General features: G+C 37.1%; 1 protein-coding gene and 1 pseudogene across 2 annotated transcripts; both read right to left on the bottom strand.

Annotated features, from left to right (window-relative positions):
* Positions 1–14,061: 14,061 nt before the first annotated feature.
* On the bottom strand, positions 14,062–17,616 carry LOC137746252 (calcium-transporting ATPase 12, plasma membrane-type pseudogene; annotated as a pseudogene). The gene has a single exon (XR_015953784.1). The product of XR_015953784.1 is annotated as a calcium-transporting ATPase 12, plasma membrane-type pseudogene (transcript).
* A 2,979-nt stretch (positions 17,617–20,595) lies between these two features.
* Positions 20,596–21,621, bottom strand: LOC137745423 (protein HEAT INTOLERANT 4-like). The gene has a single exon (XM_068485385.2). The coding sequence runs from the start codon at positions 21,619–21,621 to the stop codon at positions 20,596–20,598; it is 1,026 nt and encodes a 341-aa protein (XP_068341486.2).
* Positions 21,622–21,856: the final 235 nt, after the last annotated feature.

Here is a 21,856-nt window from a genome sequence, read left to right as displayed (position 1 = left end):
TAATTTTTTTTTTTTTTTTATGAAAAACCTGGACAGTACGAGGGCATCTTATTGTGGCCCCAGATGGCGTCTTGTCTTCGTATTAAGCACGGTGGGCTGATTGGATCAAACGGCAGACAGTACGAGGGCATCTTGTTATGGCCCTAGATGGCGTCTTGTCTTCGTATTGAGCACGGTAGGCTGGTTGGACCAATCAAACGGCAGAATGTTAAAGATAAACCATATTTAACTTAAATAACACAGGTGATATTTTCTTCTTTTGAAAGAACAAGATTTATAGGTGTCAACTACGTATTAGTTGGGACCCCATGTCAGCTGGGTAGGAGAGATCTTTCAGCGGTATACGGGATGGTATATCATGTCTTACTAAATAAATAGTGAGATATATGTGTTAAAATGTTAATAACTTAAAAAAAAAGAATTCTCATCATTTTTTTTAAAACACGTGGTATATTACTTGTATTTTTGTCACAACTAAAAATGCAGAGGCATTTTCTTGAACGCCCCGTCCAAAAAACCACTAGGCTAATCTCAATAGATTTTTTAATCGTCCAATTTCCATATCTTAACAAAAGATTGCACGTTTGTTCAACCAAAAAAAATAAAAAAATAAAAAAGATTGCACGTTTGAATTTCTTTATTTACGATATCTCCGGCGGTCTGTTTGCCGACTTCCATGTGCAGCGAGAGTTAAAGTGTCGATCTCCTGCAACTTCATTACTAGGCACAGCATCCGAAATCTCTCTGAAGTCATCCTTTTCCAGCTTCACTCTCAAAGACCCGATATTGTCCACCAACTTTATAAACTTTTGTCGTCCCTGCAAAGGTCTATCAAAGAGAAGATCATGAAACCGCACTGCAAATTAGCTCGTTTTGGTAAGTTTGTATGAAGAACTCACCTTGAATAGGCACCACATCATCCCCTTGATTGAGAACCCATGCTAGCTAGGGCTGTTTGAGCTGTGGTGAATCCATGCTTCTTGGCCAAATTTTGTATTCTGAGGGTAGAAAACCTTGTTCTTGTCAATATTTTTGCCTTTTGGTTTTGGATATGATTCCTGTGATCAAATTTAAACACGAACTTGAGTTAAGTTGCCGTAACTCGAACATGATTTCGGTAAACATTTCTATTTTGTTCCATACAGGTTGAGAACTTGAGTATGGAAGAATTCCAACTCCAAGTTCCTTACTATAGATGTACCATTAGACTACGAGCTACTTGGTTTCATTACAAGACTCATACATTTATAGTTAATAGTTACTCACACACACATGAGATATAATTTTAAGTACAAACGATTTATGTGAAATTGAGTATAGTTGTTTGAATTTTGACCAATTATATATACATTCAAGTTCTATTCATACAAGGCAATTTAGTTAAAAGTCAAAGTTAGCGGAAAGCATGAATAACTTTTTCGAGTAATTAATGTTGTAAGAATTTGATACTTGTAGCCATTTAACAGCTACAATCTAATTTTTAAATTTGCTAGATCAACCGCGCAACATAAGTCTATGATAATGACATCATAACAAATTTTTTTCCATGATACGTATAACTAAGTAATTCGAAAAATTAATGGTTAAGTAATGCAAAAAGAAATTCAATGTATTTTTTAATGGCTAGATCTGCATAAAATTTGTATCAGTGAGTGATATATATCATTGTGATTTGACATCATAATGATATGGTAAAAGTAAACCGCTGAAATTCCTTTTGAACTTGTAGTTGACTTCCAATTTCCCTCATGAAGTTTCTCTTTAGAAAATTAAGAACACAAACTAGTTTTTTAGCCAATTTTTCTGTACTGTCTATTTTCTTCACATCTCACCCAAACTGTCGTTAAAATAGAGGCATATACAAAACAAATTTAAAAAAAAAAAAAAAAAAAAAGTAATGTAGGAGAAAGAGAGCAATATCAATAAGTACTTTATGCCTTGAAATTGTATTTCACCAATTAACTCAATGTAAAAGAAAATAAAAACAAAAAGATAACCAAGATAACAACGGCGGTGCGGGGTCACAGTGGCCTGCCGGAGATTAGTGGTACCTAGAGTGAGCAGGCATGCATGTAACAGAGATGGACCACCAAATTTTAATCCTTATTCAGTCTCTGCGATATTATTGATGACCAAGCTGCAGAAAATTATAAATGTATATGTTTTTGGAGAGGTGCAGACTGGTTTTCATCAGATGGTGCACAAGGAAATCAGAAACTATATTCTTACTAAGTTTCTTGTTAATCAAATTTACGATGGATCGATCTTGACCATTCGAAAATCTTTGGTGGATGAATCAATGAATTAGTTCATAGTTAATTTTGTTTCAAAAAGCAGTTAAACTTTTTTTTAATTATTTATTCAGTCAGCACATGATCAATTTAAAAAAAAAAATTAAAAAAAAAAGAACTAATGAGAGAGAAGAACACAAAAACCCTAAAACGAACACAAAGTTCAAATTGTTAAAGCATGTCACATCGGAAATCTAATGAAGTTTAATTTTTCTCAGATCAAATGGTTCACCACACAGGCAGTGACATGAATAGGACTATATATAGTAGCACATTACTATGTCAACATAGATAAAACGGACAAAAGGAAAAAACACTTCAAAATGCAAAACCTACCTAGCTAATTAGAGAGAGAGAGAGAGAGAGAGAGAGAGAGAGAGAGAGAGAGAGAGAGAGATAAGATGTTCAGGTTTTTGGTGCCAGCTGCTTAATTTCCTTTTTTTGTGTGAACCTTATGCAGCCCCGATGAGCCATGCAAAAATAATGGTCCCCCATTTGCTCTGTGATTTTATACTTTTTTTGGGTTCATGCTTGATGTTACCTTACAGCACAGGCCGGCACAGAGAGAGAGAGAGAGAGAGAGAGAGAGAGAGAGAGAGATGCCCAGAGAGACAACATGAAAAGTCCTCCTGCTAAAGTTAACTAAAGACCTTCATAGAAATATAGAAACTCTCACACAAAAAGGGCCGGTCTGCATGTGGTGGCGTGGGGGGCGTGACTTATTCAATTTCAATTTTTCTTTTGGGGCCACATGCATCTTTCATCTTTTCCCTTGTTTTACATTTCATCTACTAGCTAATCTAACTTAGTGCTTAATTTTCTCACTTTCCAGCCCCTAATCACTCTTTAATTAACATGCGTTTTATATAATCAATTAGGTTAATGTTTACAAAAACTATAATAACACAAACAGTTACTCTAGCTACAAGCCTACTAAAACTATGTTGTTTCGGTTTACGTTTAATTGCTATGTCTAGGAGGACTTTGAATGTATCCTAAGTTCCTAACATGTATGGTGGAATGAAATTTGAATTCCTTTAACATTAGACATAGAATATCGGAGCATATTTCTTAACTTTTTGACAAATTCCGATGTGCTAACCTACTCTGATTTATAGGATCGAAAGTTCAAATTTAAATGTACTGAAGAGGCGAACATAATATTCTAATCAAATGACCTAATTCCCACTATTTTGGCGTATTTCTTTCATGAACACACATACATGGCTTTTTTTTAATCAAATCAAAATGTATTTATGTCTAAATGCTATATTTAATATGTTTATTAGTTTACTAATTAAGTTTTTTTTTTCCTTTGTCAATGCTTACTAATTAAGTTAGACCAAAAAAGACATGTACAAGAGAGACAAAAAAAGATGGAGTGGAAGGTGCAAAACTTTGGTTGGAAGAAGCAAAGAATTGAAAAGACCGCTATATCCTATTCACGTGAGACAAGAGAGACAGAGTGGAAGATGCAAAATTAATTGCCTGGAAGAATAGAAATCAAAGACCTCAGGCTCTATTTATATCCTCTCATCTCTTCTTATCTCTCTGAAGCCTCCAAGATGAAAGAACAGAAAGAAGGAAAAGAAGAATGACCTAGCTAGAGTGCTTGCTATCTTGTCGTGCACCTCCAACAGTTGAAGCTGCCAGCATGATCTAAGCTATCCTTGTATACAGGAAAGGCTATAGATCATATGGTAGCTTCACCTGTTGAATGAAGCACGAGAAAAACCCTAGATTCACAGCGGTCGATCTCCTCAAGAACCCATTAGGTTTTTTTTTTCCCGGATAAACCCTAGAAAAGGTCTGTTTACATATATGAATATGATTTTGTGTAATTACTTATCAGAATTTAATTACTAGATCTATGTCTGTTTTACTCATCTGGGTATCTCGTCACAATTTGCTCTTCTTTTTTTAAACAATTTGGATTTTGTGAGCAATTCTTTGTATGATGTTTCGGACGTTGTGCATGTTGTTGATAAAGTGAAAACCTAGCTTGTAGCTATAACTTGTGGAGAATCTCATTAGCAAATGATAGATGTTGGGGTTGGAGTGACAGAATTTCTGTGTGTAAATGCAGTTTGGTGCTTTTGAGATCCATCCTCGTTCACTGGGAAAAGTGTTTTTTTTTTTGCCTTTCTAAATTCCTTCAATTCATGTACAGTTAATTATATGTGTACTAATTCATGTCTCTATATGCAATCCTTAGTACATCTGTTCTGATCTGTTCACATCAGTAGGTTCCTTTAATTTATAAATTTTATTAGTTTATTATCTTAGTGAGATTCTGTTCTAATCGATTCATAGAATAAATAGTACTGAATGTATTCTTTTAACAAACAATATTATTAATTTTTGTTTTCAAGGTAACGATATTATAATCTAATTAAATCTATTTAAATTAAGAGAAGCTGGATTCGAATTTGAATGCAGAAAGAAAAACACATTGTTCTAATCAATTTAACTAAACTACCTACTTAAAGCTGAATGCAAATCAAATGTGTGGTTCCTCTCAAATTGATATGATTAAGAATCTTTGGGATGCATAATTAATTATTTTTTTCAAGAATACACCCTCTATGTATGTAATATATATATATATATATGTATGTATATGTATATGTGTATAAAATACTGAACTCTCTCTCTCTCTCTCTCTCTCTCTCAATATCAATCAAGGGTAATGTTAACTGGCGAGATTAATTAGCCTGGTTTATATAAACATAGTAATTAATAACATGACAACAGTAATTGCAGATTTGATAGCTAGATATGATCCTATGGACAAAGACCCTTATTAACAGCCGTAGTAAAGCTTCATGATATGAATTAAACATAGTTTCAGATCTGAAGAGGAGAAGAGAACCCATATTTTTCTTTCGGTTTTGAATCTTGATCTTTATCGAGAGAGAGAGAGAGAGAGAGAGATAAAGATATATAGGTAGATAGATAGTGCATAAATTTATGTAACATGGAGAAATAAATACGTAAGACTTCTGCAGTGCCCCGAAACGCATGTGGTTGTATATGCCTTCTTCTATTCCATAAATCATGTGTAACCGAAATTGGGCAAACATCTCTTCATTGGATGAGGATTTCATAATTTTATATACATTATTTTGTGGACCAAACTTTACATTCTCAAGGTGAAGGTATACAGTATGCTACATGCATGAAAGAGAACACCTCTCTCTCTCTCTCAACGAAGACAACTATTCGAGGCAAGAGGCAAGTATAATGTGTGACAATAGTGATCAATCTCATTACGCCATGAATTGAATGTACAACATGCATCTTAATTTGAGGATAAGAAGCTATTACCTAATTCTTCATCAATATAACATTTTTCTTTTTCGAGCAACTTACATAGTACGGATAATTAGCTATTATTGTGACATCTGTACTCATAATACAAAGTCATATAGAAAAAAAACTTATAAATATCTTTGTATTATTGATACCAAACGTATGTAGTAGTGTAAACTTACATAATGTTAGCAACTGTGCATGATATGAAACCAAGTTTGATTGATGGGCATGGAACTTTTAATTTGGTTGTTGGATAGATGTGTGCTAGCTCACTGAACACTTCGTTTTGTTTGCAACCCCATATGCCTTCGCTCCAAATAAGCTTCATGGAGATAAAGTGCACCGTCACGTCAACCATTTGTTGCTTACAAACCTTTGCAGGCTTGCCTCAACAACTGGTTCGAGTGGTTGCTTGCTAGAGTTTGTTAACTGCTATAATTAGGGAGGACCATGAGCTGGGTATAGTCTCTAAGAGAATATCCACCATCACAATTATATAGCACTCATCAAGCGATAAAGGGATACTCTTACTTCGAATGTCACTCACCCATACACAAGTATAGTTTTGTTGCTTAAGCTCAAAATGTACATGAGATAAGAGGTTATGGTATAAATGATTAGATGACTCGATAAGTTTCAACGTGTGTAAGAAGAAAGAACCAATTTTTAAATTTTATCCAAGTTGATGATAAAAGATATGTTAGTCATAAAAAAATTAATCTCTTTTAATCTTTACAAAAATGGTCGGATTGGAAGAATATTACCTAGTAAAATAGAAAAGACACCCCAATAGCTGTAACTTTTTTTTTTTTTTAATCTTATATTTTGAATATAATATAATTAAGTTTTATATAAAAATACTTCAAGAGATACCCGACAGTTATAGTTTTTTTTTAGAATGAACTTTATTGCACTAGAAAAACTATAAACATACAAGACGTCTAAAAACATCAATACAATAAAGAAATAAACCCAAAAAAACCTACCCACATCATAACATTTTAGCAAGACTCAAAACCAAATTAACCATACAACCCAGAGTGACCAAATAACCGGCCATAATCCTAAGCCGTGGCTGCCACCACCGCCATAGAGCTCATTACACCTCGCCATAAAGAACTTGTGCACAATTGACTTGGTACTCAACGACCCAATTGCGCATAACAGCAAACAATATATAGACTTGATTTGACTTGATAGGTACAAAGCACATGAATATGTCGCAGCAAAGTCTTTCAAATATGTGAAGCATTGATGTATTTCAAAAATAAAAGATCGGAAAATTTTATTTATACTCATATTCTCTATTTATACCAAACTTACTCTCTGCACCATATTATATTTATCTTATTTATTAATATCTCTTTAAACTCAAGATCACTACCTAAGTTAACTACACCCACAAATCCAAGATTACATACATAGTGATGGGAAACTCATAATCACTGGAGAAGAGCGGTGCCGTTGCACCACGTTATGGGTTCGAACTCCGTTGGTTTCCTAATCTAACAAATCTATGATTTGACCCCAAAAAAAAAAAAAAAAAAAAAAACACTATAATTAAGTTTAACTAGAAAATACTTGATCACAAGCCGAACAAGGCATGCGCCTTGGGTCTCACTTTAAATTAGGCCTCGTATTTTCTTTATGGTTTTATTATATATCTTAAAATTTTCATTGTTCATCGTATTCTTGACTAGAAAGAAGAAAGAAAAAAAAAACTCTTATATTCATAATTTTAATCTGATGTACCTCAAATTCATATTGTTGTGAAAAAAAAATTCATATTAAAGTACTAACTTAGAAAGGCCTCATTTCAGTTTCACCTGAGGCCTCAGTTTGCATACAATTTCATTAATATAAATTACTTTTTACCAAATTATTATGATTTTCTCATTGTGGAGTTCAACCCCAAATCCTTCAGGCTTAAATGTAAAATGTCATATTGTATAGCAGAAAAGAAAAAAATAAAGGTGACATAACTGAACACAAAACATCGAATGTAAAATAAATACTCTTTACTGGAAACTCACTAACCCATTACCGTAAATTACATTACTCTACATAACGCACACAGAAAGTCAAGTGTTCCAGGGAAACAACTTTGCACCAGCTCTCCCACCCTAAAACACAAAATGCAAACATTTGAACTACGTATAACAATTTCCATCAGAAAACAGTGAAAAAACATGGAGAAAGGGCCCAGGGGTCCGGGGAGGACAACTATTTATTTTGGCAAAGCAATCGAGGTTCTCTCAGAAGAGAATGCGTTGAAATTGTATGTTTCATTCCAAGTATGAGGTATAATATACAATCTTAGGGCAGACATAAAAGGGAAAGGATAAATACAATAATTACAATCTCATATTACAAGGAATCACCCTAACTAGGGAATCCTAAATTGTAGGAAATTGTTACAAGTCAACATTTCCTCTCAAGTTGGTGCATATATATTACACATGCCAAACTTGTCTACAAACTTAGCAAACTTTTTCACTTGAGACTGTTTTGGTGAGAATGTTCACTACCTGATATTCTGCTTTGATTGGGGGAACTTCAATTACTTTCCCTTCTATTTATTCTTTGATAAAGAACCAGTCAACCTTTACATACTTGGTTCTAGCATGTTGCACCAGATTGTGAGCAATATCACGAGCAGCTTTGTTGTCGCAAAACAATCTCATCGGTTGACTCTGTTTAACTCCCAAATCATGTAATAGAAACTTAAGCCATAAAATCTCACAAATACCAAGCGCCATACTTCTACATTCTGCTTCTGCACTTGACCTTGCTACTACATTTTGCTTCTTGCTTCTCCATGTGACCAGATTTCCACCAACAAAGGTAAAATAACTGGATGTAGAGCGCCTATCATTCGTGAACCAGCCCAATCAGCATCCATATAACCTTTAATTCTGAAATGACCATTCTTCTTGAACAAAATACCTTTTCCCGGACTTCCTTTCAAATAACTCAATATACTCATAACGGCACTTATATGTTGTTCTCCTGGATCATGCATATAATGACTAACTACACTCCAGGCATGTGCAAGATTTGGCCTAGTGTGTGCCAAATACATTAATCTTCCCACTAGTTTTTGATATCTTCCCTTATCAACTGGTACTTGGTTAGGATCAATACTCAGCTTCATTCCTTTTACCAACAGAGTAGTCATAGGTTTGCATGCAGACATACCGCTTTCTTTCAATAGGTTAATAATATACTTTCTTTGGGATAGAAAAATTCTTGCCTTACACATCGACACCTCAATCCTGAGAAAATATTTTAGAGACCCCAGATCTTTCATCTCAAATTTTGTAGCTAAATACTTCTGCAAGGCTACACGCTTATTAGGGTCGTTACCAGTAACTATCATATCATCCACATATACAATGAGTGATGTAAGCTTTCTATTCCGACATTTCAAGAACAACGTGTGATCACAATTACTTTGCTTATATCCAAATGCTTTCATTGACTTGGTAAATCTACCAAACCATACTCTCGGAGACTGCTTCAACCCATACAATGATTTCCTAAGCCTACACACCTTATGTCTATGCATGTGCGGAACGTTACTCCATGGTGGGAGTTCCATATAGATCTCCTCGATTAACTCTCCGTGTAAGAAGGCATTCTTTACATCAAATTGTTGCAACGACCAATCTAAATTTGCTGCTAAGGATAATAAAGCCGGACTGTGTTGATTTTAGCCACTGGTGCGAACATATCAGTGTAGTCAATCCCAAACTTTTGTGTATACCCTTTTGCCACCAACCTTGCTTTAAAAAGGTCCACTGTTTCGTCTGCTTTGTACTTCACTGTATAGACCTACTTGCATCCCACATGTTTCTTGCCAACTGGCAAATTGGTTACTTCCCAAGTAGCATTCTTCTACTCCAATCTCAATTCCTCGTTCATTGTTTTTTTCCAGCAGACATCTGCTAAAGCCTTCTGCACATTGTTAGGAATAGATATAGTAGATAATTGATGGAAAATGACTTATTTGATTCCGACATGTGACAGGTAGGCACATAATTATTCAATGGATATTTGAGCCCCTGAATCTATTTTTGGTTCACTCACAGGATATTTATGTTTACACTTAAGATCGGCCTTATAAGTTGGTTTAGGGATACCTCGGTTAATGCGTTCTGGAAGACGACGAATAGGTGGAGCATCCGAAGTGGAATATGATTGGTTATGGGTATCGACTGGAGACAAGTGAATGTGAGACTGATATGTGCCATCTTGTTGAGTCACATACCCAGATTCCATGGCATGCTACTATTGGTCTGTGCCTTATTCCAGCTGTCCAGAGACCACGAGCTGGTCTTCCACGTTATGAAGCCTAGAGAACATGGGCGTGTGATTCTCCTGAAGCCCAGAAGATATGGGTAGGTCATGGGGCCCAGATTTTTTGGGCTACATAACTAACTGTTGACTCTCATGAGGCCCAGATTCTGTGGGCTCCTTTCCTACTATGGGCTGCTGCATATCAACTCCAATCGTGCCAGCATAATCAAGGCCCCGAACTTCTTCATCTAGCATCTCCCCTGAAGTGAGGATCCAGACGAACTATAATAGATATCATGTTCATGAAAACGACATCCATTGTGATAAACATTTTCTTGGTTGGAGGATGATAACAACGGTAACCCTTTTGAGTATGGCATATCCCAAAAATACACAATGAACGATGCGAGGGTCAAGCTTACTTTGTCTTTGAGGTGGGTGGAGGTGAACAAATGCGACATATCCCAATACATGGGGAGATAGATTAGAAACAGGTGGGCAACGAGTTTTAGTCTGGAATGCCTGCAAAGGCATTTAGAAGTCAATGGTGGGAGATGGGGGACGGTTGATAAGATATGTTGCCGAAGTCAGGGCTTCTCCCCAATAATGCAAGGGAAGGTGTGCCACTAAAAGATAGACATGAACTACCTCTAGCAAGTGTCGATTCTTTTTCTCAGCAACTCCATTCTGCTAAGGAGTGTAAAGGCACATAGTTTGATGAATAATACCATGTTTGTCAAGGAATGTGCGAAGCTCCGCATTGATGAATTCAGCTTCATTGTCACTGTGAAGAACCTAAATATTCATGTTGTACTGCATAGTAACCATGTGATGAAATTTTTCAAAGGCCGAATTAACTTCATTTTTAGATTTCAACAAACTAACCCAAGTCATTCATGTACAATCATCAATAAATGTAACAAATCAGTGAGCACCACCAAGAGTCCCAATTTTGAATGGACCCCACATATCAGAATGCACAGTCATAAAGGGAAAAAACAACTTTTATTCAAACTAGGAGGAAAAGAGGCTCTATGACTTTTTGCCAATTCCCAAACATCGCATTTAAACTGAGAAACATCATTCTTAACAAACAAACTAGGAAATAACTTATGCAGTATCCAAACGAAGCATGCCCAAGACAACGATGCCACATCCAAACGTCTAATACTTTATTAGTCTCTACCTAAGATGTATCAACTGAAAGAGCTTGTGTTAACAATCCAGTATTGTTTGTTGTCAATTCCAAGTAGTACAGCTTCCCTCGTCTAATACCATAACCAATCATCTTCTGTGTTCGGATATCCTTGAAAACACAAAAATAAGGCCAAAAATGACCAAACAAATTAAGGCAATGGTTATTTGTGCAATGGACAATAAATTATAATTTAGGGATGGAACCACAAGAACAGTATCAAGTTTCATGGTATCAGTAAGAGTAACAGTGTCTTCCTCGATAATCGGAGCAGCATTACCAGTAGCAACATTGATGTGGGTTTGAGTGGAGGGTTTTAAGGATAGAACCTATCTAAAATCACAAGTCATGTGTTCAGTAGCTCCTGAATCAATTATCCATGTAGTATTCATAACAAGGGTAGAAGTATTTAGAGCCTTACCATCGTTACCTGACATAGCAATTAGAGCCGATGCCTTGTCAACCAGACAATCCGATTAATTTTTGGATTCAGTGATGGACGCAAAGTTTGTTGCAAGGGGATCGCGGGTTTTATCCCAATTCTCGGGATATCCAATCAACTCGAAACAACGACTATTGGAGTGCCCCGGTATACCACAATATGGACACTTTCCGACATGACGGTCTCGGTTTGCCTGGTTGGGTCGGTTAGACCCTGACTGATTCTCAACCCCAGTTATGTCTGACCTGGTTGATGGCCCATGTGCATTTGCTGCCATAGTCGTGGGTTCAGCCTTGTCCACTTAAGTCTTCATAGTAGCTCTTCGATCCGCTTCACAATGAATATATGCATAAGATGCTTGGAGCCCAAGAGGGGGGATCCTTGCGCAATACTTCTCCACGCACTTGATCAAAATCATCATCTAGTCATCTAAGGAAGAGGTAAACTCTCTGCCACTTAATTAAACTTTTGTAAGCCTTGATGTCATTTGCACACTTCATACTCTATTACAGTGATCCAATTCTTGGAAACTTTCAGTCAATTCTCCAAAATATGTAGCCAAGGAATGGCCATTCTGATGAAGATATGATGCTTTCTGACTTAGAGTGTAAATTCTAACTTCATTGTTCTCATCAAAATATAAGTCATTTTGAGAGAATCCCAGATCTTTTTTGCTGTGGGTAAATGGATATATCGTTTCATAATCTCTGGTTTCATGGATGACAGTAGCTAACTCTTTAGTTTTTTTTATCTTCAGATAACCAATTATCGTACCTGGGATCGTTTTTGTCTGAGCCTTGATAGACCCATGAAGATATCCCTTTTTTTTTCTTTTTTATTTATTTATTTCTTCCAGTGATGTGAGTTTGGATGAGAAGAGCCCATAAATCATACTTCTTCTCATCAAGTAGCATACCAATGCTAAAGTTTGAGTTGTTCGAGTTGTCTGAGTGCATCCCAACAAGGACAACAGTTTTCTCATCACCCTTCTTTGCCATGGATGAAAATGGTTGCTTTTGTGATGCGGATGGAAAAAATAAAAAAAAAAGGAAGAACGACGGGATTGACAGATTGGTGAATCGGTGGAACCGACAGCAACAACACAAGGTTGTTCGATGCTTGGTTGAGAACAGCAACGACAAGGTAAAAACAGGTCTCTCGCTGAGCAGAAAGGATAAATAATTTCCTACATAAAAGGGAAAGGATAAATACAATAAGAGAACTGTTATTAGTATTCCAAAAATCTCATTATACACTCCTCACAAATGTATTTTTCTTTCTAATTATAGAAAGTTTGGAATACCAAATGAAATTTTTAAAGTGCTAATAACAATTCTCATACAATAATTACAATCCCATATTACAAGGAATCATCCTAACCAGAGAATCCTAAATTGTAAGAAATTTTATACATGTCAACATTCTCTCTCTCATAAAAGTTTCGATTTTGCATTCTTTCTTGGGACTATTAATCACCTATACTATGTATGTATCTTTAGGGAAGCAGAAAAACCATTATAAATTAATTTCAATTGGCCGAGAGAAGCTCACTCTCATAAAAGTTTCGATTTTGCATTCTTTCTTGTGAATGTTAATCTTATATACTATGCATGTATACTTAGGGAAGCGGAAAAACCATTATAAATTAATTTCCGTGAGAAGCTAATTAATCCACTGATTAGAGTTTTAATTGTTTAATCGTCCATAACACAGTGAATGATATTCATTTGATGCATGTGCAAACTTTACCAAGGAAATTTCAACCTGTCTGTGACCATAGTCAAGCAGACTCATCAGCTCGGAGTATCGAACTTAAGACTTTTCACATTTTTATTTAGGAAACTTTAACGAAAAGCTCTCGATACTGTTCACTTTAACGAAAAACCATATTTCTACACTAAAAAGTCAATCATAGTACTATTCACTTTATCCTTTATTTTTGTATTTATCGTTAAAATTCAAAGTTTTCAAATTATTTGCATTAGTATTTTTTTTTAATTTATTGAGAAGTCCCAATCCGTATCCTTATCAATGAGCTAATTGATGTGATTCAAACTTTACCAATTATTATATATTCATTTTTTATATTCTGTTTGGTTTGGTTAACTACCGGCAAATTTTGAGAAATCAGTGGCACTGAAATTCTTTGTTACTATTGTCTTGGATGTTGCAAAACAATGTCACCTAGGAATAGGGGCCCATCTGAACGGAGTGAATTATAGGGTTTGGGTTTTAGTTAATATGATATGAATAAATTGTTTGATAGAAGTTACTTAATATTACGGTTTGGTGATTTTTTTCACATATAAGTGAAATATTTTACATTTAATTATTGTTAAAGATGAATTTTAACTAAATTACTATAGCTAATTCATTTTGAGGTTTAGCCTACTCCCTTACTCGTAAAAAGTAGTATTGAACGTATTAAAAAAATTGCTTGATTGAAAAACACTTGAGCTGTAAGCTCTTTGTACGGTTATATATTTATTCTCGATTTAAATCAGAAGAAAAGGCACTAGTTTTTGTTTCATGTGATTAAAGTTCAGAAACCCAAAGAAATAAAAATATATATCTGAAACTGCTTGAGAAAATCCCCATAGTAATAAAATATTCCGAACCCTAGATTGAGAAAATCTCTAAAGAAAAACTACTGACAAGCATAAAACTTGAATAGTAAAATACCTTAAAAAGACTGTATATATGAGTACTTAATATTTCTGTGTGTTTGACAATGCCGGAGCTCTTAGCCTTGGAACCTGCCATCCAGAAACTGGAATGCACTTAACAAGCCAGCCAATCGGCCAAGACAACGCTGCGATTCCGACGCAAGCACCCCATTGTCCCCAGTCCAACCTCTCAGTGCTGGCAAACTTCTTCAGAAATTCCACCATCAGCAGTTGAAGAACTATGGTGCTACCGACTATTGCCAGAAACAGCTTGCTCTTGAGTAACCCCTTGAATATGTTCTTCTTTTCAAGTTTTCTTGCATTGAACTCGTTGAAGATTTGGCAGAGAACAAATGTGTTGAAGATAAGGGTGTTCTTGACCTTTTCATCCACGCCGAAGATGGATCTTCCCTTAAACTGTAGGGTTAGCAAGATTGTGATTTGATACAAGGCCTGAGCAATGAGGTTTCTCCACATGATTCTAATAATGAGTGGTTCCGTTCGTCCCACGGGCTTCTTTTCCATGAGTTCATTCGTCGGTTCTTCCGTGGCCAAAGCTAAAGCCCCCAAGGTGTCCATGATGAGATTCACCCATAGCAGCTGCACTGCAGTTAGTGGAACTTTACCAGAAGTAACAGCAGCAACAATGTTGATAACAAGCGCAGCGACATTGACAGTGAGTTGGAACTGGAGGAACTTTTGAATGTTGTTGTACACACACCTTCCCCACCTCAAAACTGTCACAACAGATGCGAAGTTGTCATCTAAGATGACGATATCTGAGCTCTCCTTTGCAACTTCGGTGCCTTGGATCCCCATTGAAAGCCCAATGTCTGCTTCTTTTAGCGCCGGTGCATCATTCGTACCATCTCCTGTGACAGCAACCACATGGCCCTTCTGCTTCAAGCATTGCACCATCAGAAGCTTGTCAAATGGTGAGGATCTTGCCATCACGCGTATCTTGTCGATCCTTTCCATCCTCTCTTCAGGTGAGTAACCTCTGAATTGTACCCCTTCGACTACAGCCTCAGTCTCCAAATCTTCATCTGTTTTGAGTATCCCACACTCAACCGCAATAGCTCTTGCAGTATGCAGATTGTCGCCAGTTATCATCTTAATGTTCACTCCTGCAGCTCTGCAACGGTCTACTGCTGTTCTGACTCCTGGTCTACACGGATCCTTTATACCCACAAGACCTAAAAGTGACATTCCACCCTCTTCAAGCTTCTCAGGAACCTGACCATTCTCGTCTTCAAGCATTCTATGCGCAAAGGCAATGCACCGGAGGCTTTTGGATGCCATGTTCTGAATGGCTGATCCAGCACGCTTTCTTTTTTCGTCATTCATGGCTCTTAGCGCCCCTGTTTTATCATAATAGTTTGCGCACATTGCAAGTATCATCTCAGCAGCTCCTTTCCAATGCGTTTGAGTACTCTTTTCGTTGTTCCTCCTAATCAAAACACCGCTTCTCTTTTTCTGCGAATTGAAGGTTTCTACATGAATTATCTCACAACCTTGTTTCACTTCATCAATGTTCATACCCAAATCAAACAAGGCCCATGAAAGTATTGCTTTTTCAGTAGGGCTACCCGAAATCTCAGCAGGGGATGAAGAATTTGGTTCACAAATACTTCCAGTTGTGTTTAGACCAACAGCCTCTCGGAGTAAATGTAGGACATTAGGCGCTATCAAGGTGATGTTCTCTTCTGTCATTGGTTGTGTACCAAGCCAGAACTCTGTAACCTTCATTTTATTCGAAGTAAGTGTACCTGTTTTGTCTGTGCAGATTGTTGTTGCCGATCCCATTGTCTCGCAAGCAGAGAGCTTCCGTACCAAAGCATTGTCATTCATCATTTTCTTCATTGAATAAGCCAAGGTCAAAGTAACAGCCAGAGGCAGGCCTTCAGGAATCGCCACCACAACAATGGTAATTGCTGCAGCTACAATCCCCACAACACCATTCATCACATCATCAAACTTCATCTTTCTGCCTCCGAATTCCCTATTTCCACTAACATCTACCGTGTTTCCTGTGAAATAACGAATTAGACAAACCACAAGAACAAGGAGAGCCACTGTCATACCAACCTTCCCGATGTACGAAGTCAGCTTGTTGAGGCGCACTTGCAAAGGTGTTTGCTCATCCAAAGAGCGGCTGATCAAGCTCATCATCTCTCCCCATGCCGTGTTCATGCCCACAGAAGTCACAATCATCAAGCCAAACCCATCTGTCACCTTTGTACCGGATAGAAGAAAAGGGTTGCTTCCATCATTGATCTCAATGTGATCACTTTCTCCGGTCATGCTAGACTCATCCACCTTCAACGAATGCCCTTCTATGAACAAACCATCTGTCGGAACCTGATCACCGATCTTCAAACACACAAGATCACCAACCACAACATCAAAGATTGATGTAGGACGGCGCTGTCCATCCCTCACAACTTCCACACGTATGTCATCACTCTTTGAAGAAAGCTTTTCGAATTGTCTTGACTGCTTAAAGTTGGAAAGTGCAGACACGATAACAACTAAAAATACAGCAAAGATAATGCTGCCACCGTCATACCACCCATCTTTCAAGCCATGCTGTTTAATACCAAACCCCAGAGAAAGTAATGCACATACCAAAAGTATTATAATTGTGGTGTCCTTGAAAGCTTCAAGCACGAAACTCAGCAACCCTTTCGCAGGCGGCTTCTGGAACGCATTGGTGCCGAAAACATTCTTTCTATGCATCAGATCAGGTTCAGCGCCTCTAACGCCGCCCTTCACGTCAGTCTCAAGAACTGCAGCCAATTCTCGAACCCCTCCAAATTGACTCAGAAGCTCAAGGTTTTTTTCCTTCACCATGTCAGCAAGTGTCTTCTGATCAATGTTGAGAAAAGGAAGGTGTTTTTTGTCACGTGCATTGTCGTGATCGTCTTGATTCCTGGGTTGCACGTCTATGGCCACAAACGAGAGGGAGCGCAGCAACTGGGAATTGTTACCCGGTAGTAGTTTCTTGGCAAGTGAAGCAAGAGCCCTGGTGAAGTATATGGCAGTGAGTGCCAACCGCCACCTCCGCTTGTAGGGTTTCGGGATTGGAACATCTTCTTGATTGACGATGGCTGGTTGTCCAGCGGGTTTTCGAGACCTCAGTGACATGAGAATCGAAAAGAACAACAATTATGTTGATCAATAACAAAGAGAATTAAGAAGAAATAAACGCAGGAACAAGATATCAAAACTTAAGTAGGATTTCAAGAGTGAGGAGATATATGTAACAGTAGTGTTTATATAGGATATGATCTGAATCTTTCCAAGGAAAGTGCATGGAAAGAGGGATGAAAGTTCACTGTAGCTTCCTGTGCTTGATTTCCGTAGAGAATGAAGAATTCTAGATCTGATTCACAATCTTTTCGTTTTGGTCAAAATTAACTCACACATTAATCTTGGCTTTAAAGAAGAAAGAAAACAAACCGTTTCCTATTTTGACGTCACATGCCGTAACTGCAGGAAAATGTTAATGTTAACCATCGTCACAATAAACTAAATAGAATGGGAACGCATTATATATACTAGTATTTACCTACACACTTTGTGTGTGTGAACATATTTTTTTTTTTAAATGAGAAGGAGAGGGAGGGAGGGAGGGAGGGAAGGAGAGAACCTGGGGAAGTGGGAGATTTTTGTTTTTGGTTTTTTTTATTATTTTATTATTTTATTATTTTTAAATATTAGAGATATTTTAACATTACTTGTAAGTGAGGTTTCAATAAAAAACAGTAAAATTTGGACCTGTGAAATTACATTATTGCCCATCATTTTTTTTGTGTGATAGAAGACTAAGTTATCTTTTTACCCTCTTTTGGTTGACAAAGATGATTTCATTAATTAATAGAAGTGTATATATATATATATACACACACGCACACATATACATAACATACAAGTAGCTCGAGGACTAGGAGAGTGGAATCCATTTTGCTTTCAAGAAATGTGAACCTTTTATGAATCTAGTTCAAAATTTTGAACCATCTAATAGATAACGTAATAGTACTCGATCTGCTCACTGAGTTCATATACTATAAGTCCGAGTTGGTGAACTCGGATATCGATTTCTGCTCTTGATTCATATTTGTAGGACACTTTGCTTGATTAAAATATATTTGAATTCAAATGTGAAGCAGATGTCTTGGAATATTGCTTGAACTTTGATCTCCATGTAGTGGTAAAGTCTCATTAGCTACGTGCCGTCAAATAAATTCCTATGTGAATGTCATAGAGAATAATTATTCAACCTCATTAGGTGAAATGTAGATCCTTGTCAAAAACTTTGAAAGCTTCTTTCAATTCTTCATCTCCGTCGTTTTCCTATGTATAACCACATTAGTAAACACGCTAACTAGTTAATTTTTGTTGCTGTCAGAAGATTATTGTTAGGGAAAGCAATCAAGTGTCCGCTAAAATATGCAAACTAATTAATTTACCTTCATTTTTCTTGCCATGAGATTCAAGAGCTTCCCGAACTCTATTGTTCTGTTCCCATCAACGTCAACTTCGCTTATCATGTTCTGCAGTTCTTCTTCCGTAGGGTTTGGATCCAACGATTTGGCAGCAGTGGTGAGTTCTTCAATAGTAAAGCAGCCACCATATAATGGTGATAGTAGTGAAAGAGTTCGCTATTACACATTATCACTAGTACCAATGTCACCACCGTATAATGGTGAAATCAAACTAAGTGGGTCTTAATTGTTACTCTAACAACCGAATGGGTTGATTTGCCACCTCTACTATTAATCAAGCTTAGCTGCAGTAGCTGCCATGGCATCCAAGCATTCAAGTGTATCACAGACTGCGCATGGCGGAGCTGCAGGGTATCCAAAAACTGACAGAAACAATTTGTCATCAAGGGCCGCTGAACAGCCTGCCTTAATTTTGTTTTAAGTACAAAAACTGACTCTAGTAAGTAGGTTAGAGACATAATTATATGTTCATCATGTATTAAAACTTAAGCATGATCGGATAATACAGAATAATCTTTCAGAGTTTCTATAATCATTTGCTATATGTAGATACAGAATAATTAAGAAGATCAAACTTACCATCTACATCCTTGTCAAAAAGACAGAAAGCTTCCTTAAACTCTGCAATCTGTTCTTCAGTGACCTCTCCCATGCTGTGTCTGATCATAACCTTCAAATTTTGTGCTTAACATGAGATGGAGCTGCTGTACTTGAACTATATGTATAAATATGTTCACATGCAGCAACATACATAAGGCGAGAAAGAAGGAATAGTTAATAAGATATGGTAAACTGTTGTCCGTTCTTCTGTTAGAATATATAATGTTGGAAGGTGACATATAGTCAAACTTGTCTCATTTTTTTGTTTAGAACAGAAAGTTACACTGTCATAATATATCATTTAGTCAAAGACTTTTTAGGCATATATATTATTTGATATATAAATATATATATTTCATCTTCAACGGAAATTTTAAAAATGTCACATGGACATATAACAATAATAAATAACATATCATTTACTCCAACCGAGATGTCAAAGATGGCATGGAAAAGAAGGCTAAGCTAACATGGACAAAAAGATGTAAAATATGAAGCTGCCTTCACATTTGATTTTTGCTATTTCCAAAGGCATTTCACTTGTCTTACCTTAAATGAGAACGTTTTGTTGAATTGCCGTCAGTATTCAGCAATTCCACCTTGGTGACCACGACTCTTGAAACCTCATTTTCATTTTTTCGGTTGGTCTAAGAGAAGGAGATGACAACAATAGTGCACTACTTGAGAACGTGGAGGTGGGTCACGATTTATGGTCAAGACGGAAAATGTGGCGACGGAGATGTAGTTGTAGATATGTTAGTCTTAGTGGGTCGTTGGCTCCACTTGTTATCTCCTTCTACGACATCATGTTGTCGTCGTCATATTTCATATGTCACTTGGTCATCTCTGCCGCGTTCCTTAAAATCGGTGATTTGTGCCCTACAACCTGTATGTAATAATGTTTTTTGAGTGCAGAGTTTGTAGCTCAAGTGATTAAGATAGTTTAACCTGCAGTTGAAGTTGTGTATAAAAGAAACGCAATGTTCTCAAAAAAGTGTCTCATTCATTCATTAAATTAGAAAATGTCGTCTCGACTCTTGAAAACTTTTGTTTGTTTTTCATTTCCAAACTTTGTTACATGTTGCAGCAAAGGTGCTTATAGCCTTTCCGTATATACATAATTGATCAAAAATAGCAATTCATAAACATATATTATTCAACCCATGACGGAGAAAATTGAACAAAAAAAAAAAAACTACTCTTTGACAAAATTAAACTAAAGCCTGGTACAGGTAAATAATCAAGATTTCAGCAGATACAGCAGTTAGCCATAGTAATTTCAGAGAACCTCATGAGCGTCGAGGCGGTAGAAGCTGATGTATGGAGACCTTTGGACAGTGAGACGAGGAAAATCCGGTGTTTGCAGGGGGTAGAACTTGTAAATCTTTTTGTCCCTAGCAATTCTCTGCCGATTTTTCGCCTCCCTCCTCGCTTCCAATAGTTGCTCCGTCACATACCTTACCAGGGGTTCCTTTTTCTCCGCAGCTAAAAATTCATCCTCTTGTATCAATTGTTCAAGTAAGAACTCCTTAAGCCAATTCAACTTCGTTTCGTTACCAGAACGATTTTCCTCTTCTTCCTTGACAGCCTTGTGATCGTAATCTAAACAAGGCACTGAGTACCGGAATTTCATGGAACGGTCTTCATTGATGCGTTTCAAAGCAGCCCGTCTTTGTGTACAGCCCAAGACAAATATATTAGGAGGAGATTTCTTCATTGCGATCTCGTGAACTTGTGTGTTTCTCTTGTCCAGAGGAATGTACGGAAGCCAGTCCATCTTCATCTTTTTCATCGGAATCCTAATAAAATCTTCGTCGCCACCATCCCCGGGTGCCTTGGACTTGAAGAAACCGAGATCATGGGAAGGCGGGGAAGGCGATACAATAGCCAACACTAGAGGGATCAAAACAACTCTATCATCACTATCACGAGCTTCTTCTGTTGTACCAAACAGATACACTTTGTTCTTTTCTCCAATAATTTCAGGACAGAACTTTCCCCCGTCTTCGAATGCTTGTTCGAGATTTGAGAAATCCCAGGGCCTGGATTGGGAGTGTTCGTGGTTGTAAACCGACTCCCATTGATCATCCCATGCTGTTCCAACAGGAAAGGCGACCTTCCACAGATCCTCCATGTTTCGGGACGGCGTCTTCTTCATCCTCTTTAGCAACGGCTGCTGCTGCTGCCTGGTGTCTGGCATGTAGCTGTTGCTGCAGCAGCTGCTGCAGCGATCAGCTTCTTCCATATCTATATTAATCTCTCTCGCCACTTGCCGCTTCCTAGATCCTCCTGCTTCTTTCCGCATTGTGCATGTTATTTCTTTTTCTTTCACTCTCTTCTTTTTCACTCAACGAATCGCTTGAAATTCAAGGAAAAAAATTGTTCTTCAGATGAATATTACTGTTGAGACGCATATTTTTATTTATAGCTGTTCCTAAATCCTGAGTCAAGTAGGAAAAGGAACATTTCCGTAGCTTGCCCTAATCAGTCTTTCTTGATTCCCAAGCTTTCTCAATTCAAGTCGGACAGTTTGGTTTTGG

The sequence above is a fragment of the Pyrus communis genome, chromosome 12 (assembly GCF_041283825.1).
Source record: "Pyrus communis isolate YQ-2024b chromosome 12, ASM4128382v1, whole genome shotgun sequence".
Taxonomy (NCBI): Eukaryota; Viridiplantae; Streptophyta; class Magnoliopsida; order Rosales; family Rosaceae; genus Pyrus; species Pyrus communis.
Note: the sequence above shows the minus strand (reverse complement) of the source record. Positions and strands in the feature narration are given on the sequence as shown.